Source organism: Gadus chalcogrammus, chromosome 15 (assembly GCF_026213295.1).
Source record: "Gadus chalcogrammus isolate NIFS_2021 chromosome 15, NIFS_Gcha_1.0, whole genome shotgun sequence".
Classification (NCBI taxonomy): Eukaryota; Metazoa; Chordata; class Actinopteri; order Gadiformes; family Gadidae; genus Gadus; species Gadus chalcogrammus.
Genome location: NC_079426.1, coordinates 21,860,139 through 21,872,638, shown reverse-complemented (window position 1 = coordinate 21,872,638; position 12,500 = coordinate 21,860,139). Strand labels below are relative to the sequence as shown.

Here is a 12,500-nt window from a genome sequence, read left to right as displayed (position 1 = left end):
GTTTATTTTGCTGTATAAAAACCGTTAAATTCAAATATCTGCCGACCGGCATATCAACACACAAGTCACGTGATCTTAAACGGACAGCATCCCTATAACGCAGAACGAAAACATCTACCCATAAATTGACTCATTTTATAATGTAATCAAATGCTCACACATAGCTGCTTTCAAGTCCTGATATTCTCCTGATGGGCCGTATGTGTGAACATTACATATCCTGACATTTGTACCCTGAAAATCTCCTGAGTAATTCTACTCCTGAGGTAGTATTTTCTCCGTTGGAAATGTAAATTAACTTATATGTGAATGAGGAGAAGAAAGGCAGTATTTTTTTCACACCACTTCTGTGGGCGTGTTGATGATGCTTCTGCATGTCATTGAGTGGCCCCCTAAATGATAATCAGCCTGTTGCCTTTTGTTCGCTGAATGGTTAAAAAATATTTAAATGTTGGCACTGCTTTGAAGAGTCATTTGTGATGAACGTAAAAGATAGGTCTTATCATAACCGTAAAAGTATACTTCATGCAAATTCATTACAATAAATGAGTTCACAGCTGCACGTGTATAGAAAATGACAGTCAGAACATTATGGCGTCACGTCCTTCCACTTCCTGTTTTCTCAGTTAAACACAGAAATTAATACATTTGTCCAAGTGTTAGTTATATTTGAAATTAAGCAAAAATATACGCTCTTTCTCCGGTAACGCAGACATCTTTCTTCTTCGTCGGTTCTTCTTTATTTGTCTCTAACTCATACTCCAATCTTTCATAAAATTATTATTCTTGCTTCATAACGTAAGGAGGAAATGATTATGTTTGCTTCATTATGCTATAGGTGAACCAAAATGTTATACGTTGTATAATTATAGGTAAAATGTTGTTATATTATGCGCTTAGAAATTTGTTACATTATCGACTGGGTTTCCACATTATTGCTTTGGGTTTAATTACTAAGTAATAATAATTTATATATGTATATACATTATTTGTTCACCCATTTAAAGTCCAAAGGGGATTTGTGTTGTTATTGAGGCATCAATGATACTGACAAGAAGTTAATTTAGTCGCACAAAAATGCCAGCACAGACAATTAAGTAAGTAAATATGTGCAGTAATTCAAAGTGTTTAACTCTTTAAGTTTATAGTATTAAGCTAAGTGATAAAAGGTATAAGTCTACACAGGTTACGTATTCCAATGTCTTGCATTATGTCAATGTCTGTTGCTGTAGGTAGGCCTTGAAAGCTGTAAAGAGAGGGAGCGGAAATAAGCAGAAGAGTGCATGATTTTGTAAACTAAACTAAAAAAATGTCCCTTCCCTCTCTGCTCCCCCCTTCCTATATTTGTCCGCCATTGAGGAGTGTTTCATGACGAGCCCCTGTGACTGGTAGGGAGATTCAGGTTAATCGATTTCCTGAACCTTTCAGGAAAAAACTCCTGACTGGTCAGAAATGAGTTTGGATTGGTCTAAAATTGAAATGGTCAGACGTTCATTTCATTGGCTAATAGCTGACAGATGGCGATGCCATTTCTTACAAACTAAATTAAAATGATGGCTCTTAAATTATAAAGCACCTTTGGGGATCATACGCATTCTCCTCCAAGATATTTTATCTGTCAATTTGTGTGTTTGTATATGAAGGCATGTTGTTTGACTGTGTATATGAAGGCATTGGGTTTGAGTGTGTGTCTGAATGTGTTTTTTGAGTGTGTGTCTGAAGGGGCATTGTTTGAGTGTGCTTCTGAATGTGTTGTTTGAGTGTCTGTCTGAAATAGTGTGTTGTGACTGTGTGTCTATGGCCATGGTTTACATATTCAAGGGAGAAAGTGGTGGCCCTGAAAAAAATATTTTTTTCGCTTGTGAGTTTGTTAATCGTATGTGTGTGTGTGTGTGTGTGTGTGTGTGTGTGTGTGTGTGTGTGTGTGTGTGTGTGTGTGTGTGTGTGTGTGTGTGTGTGTGTGTGTGTGTGTGTGTGTGTGTGTGTGTGTGTGTTTGTATCCTGTCAGATTCTGCTTCCAATGGAAAGGGGATTTGAGGGGTTCTCAGCTTTTCCATTTCGCACCCAGAGCCACCACCAACCACATAGTACCCCCTCCGCCCCTGCACACACACGCAGGGATGCACAAACACAAACACATACACACATACACACACAGGGATGCAGGCACACACACACACACACACACACACACACACACACACACACACACACACACACGCACACACACACACACACACACACACACAAATACACACACACACACACACACACACACACACACACACACACACACACACACACACACACACACACACACACACACACACACACACACACACACACACACACACACACACACACACACACACACGTACACTCACAGGGATGCAAACAAATCCCGCATGGGCTCTGACGTCACGAGGCGCTCGTAATCCTTAAAGGGACAGCGATCCCTGAACCACCAAGACAGTAAACGACATGCCTAACACAATTGAAAGAACACATAACAAAATACTGTGGGTGAATTATGTTACACTCACTACAACCCATTACAGTAAATACGGTATGATTTCTCGATGTCATGGCAACGTCCGCTCGCGACACTGGACTTGCGAGGCATCGACGCGGACACTCATTCACATAGCCAAAAACAAGACAATAGATGGCTAGTGGATGGATAGATAAAATAAACATCAAGACATACAATTCTAAAAAGAACAGATGAAGCAGCTACCCTTTTTTCCTTCGCGGTTTGCCTACAGAGCAGCGCACCTGCATTTAATATATCCGTGTATTGTCACAATTTCTCTGTATCAAAGGTGAAAGTAGAAACGGGTGGCCAAAAGCTGTCATATTGTTAGTTATCACAGACAATTTTAAGTAGAAACGGGTGACCAAAAGCTGTCATTTGTTAGTTATCACAGACAATTTTAAGTAGAAACGGGTGGCCAAAAGCTGTCATTTGTTAGTTATCACAGACAATTTTCAACAATGAATGATCTGGGACATTAGGGAGAACGCTCCGGGACAGAACCTTAGTTTGGAAGTCGTGCTTATAGTGACACGACAAATAGCCTACTTCCAATTGAAATACAACATTTAGAAAATAGGCCTACGTGTCCCTGATCACGTTTCAATAGATTAAATAACGTGACAGTGTCACGTATTTTCGTGAGACCAGGTTCGAGCGTGTGCATGGGTTGAATTGCGTGTGTCTCACGCCGAATGCATGAGACATGAGAGCCCTGTACTACAAACCAGCACCGCAAACGTTCTCTCCCGCTTGAGATGACGTCTTTCTTCATAGGTTCATGGGTCTGATGCACCGATTTCCCATGCTGATATCTCCGGAGATTCTCGGGCATCTTCGACAATTTGGCTATAGATTGTCTCATTACACGCTAAATAATATAATTATAGCCTTATTATATATATAGCCTATATATATATATATATATAGGCAATATATATAATTAGGCAATATATATATATATATAGCATTTGTGGTTTTGGCATAAACATAACTAGGGTGCACTGTACTATCTGAGAACACCCTTTCTGAAGCCTCCCTCTCGCTCTCTCTCTCTGTCCCTCCCCCTCTCTCTCGTACCGTTTTGTGGAGCACGTTAATTGTCTGAGAAAACTCCCATTCAGAATGCATTGGTTTACATTTCGTTCTGTGTAGCACGAAAAAAGTCGGACAATCGTGCTCTGGAACACGCTTCAATAGATTAACGTTTGTGCGCATGAGCACGAAATCGCGTGCTCGCGTATCGGCAGCAGGGAAATAAGGATAGGAAAGGAAACGCGAATGAACCGGTACATTTCCAGTTTAAATCTCTTGCTTACAGCTTTCAGTTACAATGGGTGAGATCGTGCTATATTGAAATAGTAATTCATCAACTTTACTGCAAATAATTAATCAAATTTACTGCCACATAAATTTATAGCTGATCGCATTGGCTTCTTGCCATGTTCGGGAAATTGTTATCTTAGCATACTGACTAATTTTCTGGTTAGCTGAACGCTAATGACTCAATAGCAAAGTATGGAGCCGAAAGCAATGTTCACCATGTGTGTGTGTGTGTGTGTGTGTGTGTGTGTGTGTGTGTGTGTGTGTGTGTGTGTGTGTGTGTGTGTGTGTGTGTGTGTGTGTGTGTGTGTGTGTGTGTGCGTGCGTGTGTCTGTGTGTGTGTGTGTGTGTGTGTGTGTGTGTGTGTGTGTGTGTGTGTGTGTGTGTGTGTGTGTGTTTGTGTGTGTGTGTGTGTGTGTGTGTGTGTGTGTGTGTGTGTGTTTGCGTAAAAAAATACAGCAGAAGAATGAGAGGACGGCTTAAGAATAAGGAGGGAAACGGAGGGTTGTCCTTTGTGACTTATGCCCCGTCCACACTGAGCCGATTTTTGGGGTGAAACCGCATATGTGTTGTGCGTTTGGGCTGACCGTCCAGACGGATCCGGCGGATCTGGTGCCTGAAACCACATTATTCTGAAACCATGTCCCAGGGTGGTTTCAAATAAAACCGTAACGATGCGGTTTTGTGTTAGGATTTTTGTGGACGCCTGAAACGCAAACGATGACGTTATCGCCCCTCCCCATGACCCTCTAGCTTTAGTGATTGGCTAGCCCTTGGTGTCTAAGAACGATAACAACAATGATGGCGGACTACATGCCCCCCCGGAAGCTAACGGAGCTAAGTGGAAAAGAGTTAGGGAATCACTGTTAATAGCATGGACAGAATCACTGGATTCTTTAGTTGGATAGAAGTTTTCACCTGCAGAATAAAGAATTGTGGAAAAAATGTGACTACGAAGTGACATGGTAAATAGCAGCCCCACAGCTGGGATTGATCACAGCATTTTCTAGCCTGATGCGTCTCAGTTTGTTGGAAACACAAATTGAATCACACTATCCCATGCATTTGGTGAAGTTTTCCATTATGTTTTTGAGAAGGACAGATTGGGTTTCAGGGTTTGTCAATGGAAGGATTTTTTATTTTTTTTTTCGAAATTTTTAAGTATAAAGAACAGATTCAATTATGCTTAAAAATAACATTTAAAGAGTAACAATTACATTTTTGTCAAACAATGAGTTGTTAACTTAAGCAAAACCGAATTTCCGAACTTCAATGGAAATGAATTATTACAGTAATTAGCATGTCCAACACTGTTGGACATAATTAGCATGTCCAACACACAAATGTAGCCCTTCTGCGGTTTCAAGGCCCCCGTTGGCCGAAGCCCTTTCAATCTCCGAATTGAAAATTAGATGTGAGCTCAATCTACTGAGAGAGGTTGTGTTTGTCAAAACAGATGGAATGGTTGTCGAAGAGATGCAGATGCCGATTTGAGAATCGCCCCCCGGAGGTCGTGCACACTCAATTCAATCCAGACTGACGAGCCATACGTTGTCGTTCCGCCGGATTATGGCCTTGGTTCATGCTTGGCTCTAACATCACCGGTCAGCCCCTTCTGAAATGAGGATGCTGTATGCAAATGTCTCTAAAACGTCTAGAACTGTGCTGTGCTGTGCACACTTTATTTCCATTTTATCATTCCTATCCTTTCCTAGGAAATCTATCATGAAACAAGTTTCAGTGCAATGTTAACTGTTTGCTACTATTGTTTCTGCGATGCGGTCACCGGCCAACTGTATGTGCGTGTTCAAACAAAGGTCTCTTAGAAACTGCCCCTACGTTTGAAACAACTTTGATCTAGATCCTATCTTGATTCAGGGTTAGAATTTAGATAATTCTATCATGTAAAAAGGGCCAATATCTTAAATAGATTCAATTTCCAGGCCGTTGGTCCGCTGCGTCTGCCTATATTAAACCGATAGAGACTTATACTATATTCATCTCTACGGGGAAATGAAGGCTTTACAGCAGCTCACATGAAAAGCACAATAGCTGTATATTATACGGCTATTGTTATATATATTAACAATTAAATAAAATGTAATGACAAAACATTCATAAGAAAATGTTGTATTCCTCTCTGTGTCTAGCCCACTCTCTCACTCTCTCTCCCTCTCTCTCCTTTCCTTTCGCATATTTTCTAGAGCTCTCTTGCCCGGGGTACTCCCATTCCCATCCTTATCAGGAAGTGTAGACGGGGTAAACTGGGGTGTCTGTCTGCCGTGGACTCGCTCTGACTTTTGACTGCTGGATTATGCAGAGCACACAGGAAATGACTGTGCAGCACACTCTTTGATGTTGGCAACCGTGTGTGTGGGTGTGTGAGTGTTTGTTTGTGTGTGTGTGTGTGTGTGTGTGTGTGTGTGTGTGTGTGTGTGTGTGTGTGTGTGTGTGTGTGTGTGTGTGTGTGTGTGTGTGTGTGTGTGTGTGTGTGTGCTTGCGGGTGTGTGTGAGTGTTTGTATGCACATTTGTATTTTTTTTTGGTGGGGATGGAATATCATCCTTGCATTTAAAATCACGTTATTGCGTCAGGGTCTGCTTGACTGCATGTCAAATTATGAGCACATAAAAATGTCTTCCTCTTTACATTTCATTCCATATTTTCTCTTTCTCTGTTTCTCACACACACAAATGCATGCAGACAAACAAATGTACACACAGAGACAGACACACACCCACACACACACACACTCATAAACACACACACTCATAAACACACACACACACACACACACACACACACACACACACACACTCACACACACACACACACACACACTCACACACACACACACACACACACACACACACACACACACACACACACACACACACACACACTCACACACACACACACACACACACACACACACACACACACACACACACACACACACACACACACACACACTCACACGCAAACACAAACTCTGCTTCCTGGGGGAAGAGGAGCAGTCTTTGTGCATGGGTTGTATGGAAGTCCTGAGGTTTGTGTCTTGAAGCCGGCAGTTCGGGACCTAATTAGTAAAGAGCCCTAGATTTTACCAGTCCTCGTGCCTACCAGCTCTATCCTCAAATCTAGGACAACCAAGACACACACACTGTACATATGCCTAACACATACACCAATACAGATGCAAAACAGATACACACACTGACACACACACGAGCAGCAGGGTGAATAAGAAAGGAGCGGAACATGTGATCGACACAACCGAATGAATAAGGCACCGTTACAATTCTACGCCCTGGAACCACAATGAAGACGCTACAATTATCAACCTAAACATAGATATCCTACCTGTTACAGAGGGATTGGCGTAAATTATTTTCATCAAACTACTATTCCCATTTAACTGTCTTTTGTGTAATTTGCACTTCTATTTATTGCAATTGCTTGTAGCTATTGTGTTATTTTGTGGTTGTAGATGTTTTTGTTCTGAGAAAGTACAAAATTAGGGTAAACTAGAAGGACCCAACTACTTTAATTGGGGCATGCAACCAACACAAGCCTCACACAGCCTCACCATAACCGACTATTTGTCATATCAGCCAAATATAAGAGCAAAAGTGTACCGTGAAACACAATTCCCTTATTCACAAAATAAGGCTACAGCCTTAATGACTTTCTGTCTTAATGACAGAAAGTCATTAAGACCCACGCAGCCTAGCCTACCTCCAGCTGGCTTCAGTCAACCACACTCCAAATGCACTCTTTGTTGAGGAATATAATATTCAACAACATGAAAAATAGATACAAATGTCAGCGTTTGAGTCAGTACTTTCAAAAGAGAAATTACTGAACAATTTCTCGAAATACATTCCGATCTGCCAATAACTGATTTCGGCAGTCACAAAAGATGATATTTGCCAGAAGGCCTAAGAGTAACTGAGGTACTAATTTCCCTAACCTTTCAATATCCTGATCATATTATTATTAAATACGATATTATCAGAGTAATACTGAAAAGGAAAACCATGACCAAAACCATGATGTGGCAGCGGTGGATAGAGGGCGACGCAAAGCAAAGCAAAAACAGTTGAATTGGACAACAACAATACCTCCTCACTGAAAGAGGAGGGGAAGGGCACACTGCACGTTATTCAACAAAGTTATAGATACAATCACACAGGAGCACCAGATGCGTTGGCGTCTGATCCTTTCAACACAAGCAATGTCCTAGCGATGGCAGCCACGTCGTAGCATCACAGCGGCGAGAGACGAGCAGGAGTCACTTACTTGCAGTGCTTGTGAGGGCCGCTGAGTGTCTCGATGACGAAGCACTCGCCACTGTTCAGACAATAGGTCAGGTCCCGCTCGTGGCACGGCTTGAAGTGCTCCGACCGCAGAGGTGGCACGGTGGGAGAGGCTGTGGTAACAACACACACAGGGCTGTAGCGTTAGCTCTTAGCTCTAAGCTCATCCAACATCCCTGTCAACAATCACAGTCTGACAGAAGAACAAAAAAACACCATCTGGTTCATTTGTCAAGCACGTCGACACACATGCACGGGATTTTGGCTTACAATTATTTGGTAAACAAAATTTAAATGATGAATAAGGAATTGAATCGTCAAATGAACATTTGATTTAGTGTTTGACATTGTGACTTCAGATTAGCACTGCATGGGTAGTGTGTGGGTGTGTGTTTTTGTGTATATTTATGTGTGTATGTGTGCATGAATGCACGTGTGTGTGTGTGTGTGTGGGTGTGTGTGTATGTGTGTGTGTATGTGTGTGTGTGTGTGTGTGTGTGTGTGTGTGTGTGTGCGTGTGTGTGTGTTTACGTGTGTGTGTGTGTGTGTGTGTTTGTGCGTGTTTGTTTGTGCATGGGAGTGTGTGTGTGTGTCTGCGTGCGTTTACATGCATGCATGTGGATTTTTGTGTGTCTGTATGTGTGTGTCTGTGTTTAAGGAACCTATATGAACATAGTGTGTCTTCTATAATCAGGCCTTCTGACAACATACATTTATCTTACTATACCAAACTAGCCTTTCACTCTTCACGCTTCATTAGAATCATCTGTCTCTGTCTGGCTCCTCTAATCTAGTAACAACAGTCAACGCAGAACAAACCAAAACACACCAAATCAAGTCCTCCATTTAACGAGTGAATGTGTGCGGTACTCACCATGGAAATCAAATTTGTAATTGTTCAACAGAGAAAACTAATGAATGAATACAGCGTGTAGCTTTTTAGTGAAAAGCAAGCGTGTTTTAATAATTGTGTTCATAGTACTCAAAGGATTACCACAATAATCGTTGTTTTCACAAGATATTTTATCTTCTCCTCAAGAAACCTCCTCAGACAACAGCGTAATCACCCACAAACGCTTTTCACTTAGCACAACAGAAAAGAAAACACATTGTATGAATGCCCCGAAATAAAATATACCTTGCAGGTTTCCAGAACAGACTAAGTGGCTAACGGCCAATTACTCACAACCCAAGTTGCCATCCTCACGGCTGGCTGCCACCCCACCACAATGCACCGTGGAACTACACCAGGCTACACACATTACCTTGAAGATATTGTTTGTTTAGACCCTGTGATGTCCCCAAGTAAAAGATGGATGGGGAGCCTGTAATGATGTATCCCGCTGTGATTAATACGGCCGGGAAGTCGCCACTGTTGCTGGAGAGCCGGATGCCCCCCGGTGATACATCAGGGGGGCCCGGGATGAAGGCGCTCTCAGGGATGTGTTTTAGTGCGCTCTGAGTCTGAACACGCTTTATGTACAAACTATAGGAATCCTCCATAGAGCTCTGGCATAAACCATCGCTAAACACCCGATTCACAGGGGTGTCATCGTAGGGTAGGGTGACCAGATTTGAGTTTGTGAAAAAGAGGACACTTCGTCGCGGGGAGGGGGGGGGGGGGCGAAAACATGGGTATTTTTTCTTTAGTTCGTCCGTGAACTTACATTTACGTTTAAGCATGGCTGCAGACAGTGGCGATCCTAGGTCCAATCGAGCCCCGGGCGAGATTGTTGACGGGGGGGGGGGGGGGGGGGGGGGGGGGGTTGTATCGTCTTCAGTGGGGGTTTCATTCCGTCTACACACGGCACCTTCTCAACGAGCAGGTGTGCGCCTGCAGCAGGGGTCGCCAAAATACCTATTCCCCACACAATGTGGTACTTCATTGATGACCGCTACGCAGCGCATTTTTTTTTTATATTGCTCGTGGCGCTGTCACGTTAAAATTGTACCGGGGGCGAAAATTGTACCGGCCTACGTCATCGTTTGTTTACATCCTGACAACCTGCCCTGCAACAGACGACGCGATGCAGAAAACATGTTTCCAAACGACGAAATAACATAATACAGATAGCGGATCGCTATCTGTATTATGATCGATAGTGATAACACTTGTTTTTACTTTATATTTGTATTGTATTTAATTGTTTAATCGAAACAATAAAAAAAATTGCCCGCGAAACGGTCGATCGCGTCAAATGACAAATGTTTTGCCCGCGAAACGGGCGATCGCGTCAAATGACGTAGGAGGGTTCTTGAAACATAATACAGATAACGGATCGCTAGAAAACACTTGTTTTTACTTTATATTTGTATTGTATTGAATTGTTTAATCGAATTTAGCTAGTAAACTGAGTGTTTTAAGCAGGTTTCATAGTCTAGAATGTTCAAGAACCTTCCTACGTGATTTGACGCGTCATTTGACGCGATCGCCCGTTTCGCGGGCAATTTTCTTTATTGTTTCGATTAAACAATTAAATACAATACAAATATAAAGTAAAAACAAGTGTTATCGCTATCTATCATAATTCAGATAGCGATCCGCTATCTGTATTATGTTATTTCGTCGTTTGGAAACATGTTTTCTGCATCGCGTCGTCTGTTGCAGGGCAGGTTGTCAGGATGTAAACAAACGATGACGTAGGCCGGTACAATTTTCGCCCCCGGTACAATTTTAACGTGACAGCGCCACCCGTCAGCTCGCTCAAGAAGGTGGAACGTAAGGGAGATACCATTTCCAGAACTTGGAAGGCCGTAATAACCATAGACATATACAATGGTAATAACTAGTAGGTTATGTGAAAGACCCAGAAACACAAATATGCGACGAGGCAAAAACAAATATGCGACGAGATAATGTCCGAAAACCGGACATTATCATCAATTAATAAAACCCCCCCGGACGCCCCGGACGGGACGTAAAAAGTGGACATGTCCGGGGAAAAGAGGACGTTTGGTCACCCTATCGTAGGGTGCTTTCAGCTAGCGCTCATAACACTGATTATGGGTGTGCTACCTTAATGTACCAGGATAATGGACGCACCGGTAGGTACCCTGGTTTGGTCTCCTACCCGTTTCCATACCAGGATTCGACCCGTAATGAGGGTGACGAGCCACATCAGTGATGGTCCAACTAGGACCTCTGTGAACCCAATCTACTAAACTCATCATGAGGAGGAACACAGTGGGACCTCAGTGCCGTTTTAACATGTCAAAAAATGGGAATGTTTCAAGAACCGTATAAATAAATTTATACCACGGTCTGCGGGAATACTCGATTCTGATTGGATGCAGGGTGTGCATTAACTCCTGATATACGTACACCTGGACAAGTAGTTCCGTCAAATTGTCTGTTTACCGTTCTCAATTAATGCGCTAGCTGGCGTATCGTCTCTGTACTGTCCCAGATGTATTGCCTCTCTGCATAAAATGCAGATGGGCCTCTAAACATATTGATTTGACTCGTAGCGGGTTATGCATATTGAATGAGAGAAACAGCAATATGTTGAGATGAGAATAACCAGGAACAAGCTCTGACATATTCAAAAGGGGCATATATACGTCACTTGCTCATACATTGTTGTCAAGGAGCATGTTTTTAAGAACCTGGAAGATGGCTTCTATCCCAATATGTGAAATGGGAATAACATGGCAAATACATTGAGAAGTTGTAGCAGTAGATTTCCCACAGCCTGGAACATTGTGTGTAGTACATGTGTATAACAAACACAGACATGACAAACATGATTTCATTACATAACCTGTAATGTTATAGTGATGTGTCTTGACTGTGCATTTAATATTTTTCATTATATAACAATTCTACATTTGCCCTTATTAACAAGGATTATTTTCAAAGGGTGAAAGTAATTTTAAACATGATATTTGAAGACTGGTTGGCCATTATAAACCTTGGGGTGTTTTGGGATAGCAGTTTAGGTTTAATACATTAATGCATGGCTTAGAATGTTGAAAAAAATCTAAAAGCCAGTGATGACGAAGAGCCATGTTCCAATTAACACCACACCACAGCGCTGATTGCTTTTGCCTTTTTTGTGGAAAAGAAAAATGAGAAAGCTTTAAGAGGTTCCCACCGGCCATTTGTCAGCAGGGTGTTTCGAACATGTATCCGGGAGAAGCCATGCAAGCAGAGAAGACATGGTTAAGTGATTACATATCTGCTTTCATAAATGATACGGCCATTAGAGTCACATTACATCTTCCTTGTGATGTTTTTGTGAAAAATAAAGGGAAAAAAGTTGATGAAATTGTCAAATCAACATAAAGTTCCAGACGGGAACAATATTAATGTCAACCAAGGTTATC

The 12,500-nt window shown here is 42.0% G+C and overlaps 1 protein-coding gene across 1 annotated transcript in view; it reads right to left on the bottom strand.

The window, feature by feature from the left end:
• The window catches only part of LOC130404632 (pro-neuregulin-3, membrane-bound isoform), a 285,157-nt gene that overhangs the window by 105,023 nt on the left and 167,634 nt on the right, over positions 1 to 12,500 (bottom strand). Inside the window, exon 3 of the mRNA XM_056609478.1 lies at positions 8,158 to 8,287. Within this exon, the coding sequence (XP_056465453.1) occupies positions 8,158 to 8,287 (130 nt within the window). The remainder of the gene's footprint in view (positions 1 to 8,157; positions 8,288 to 12,500) is intronic.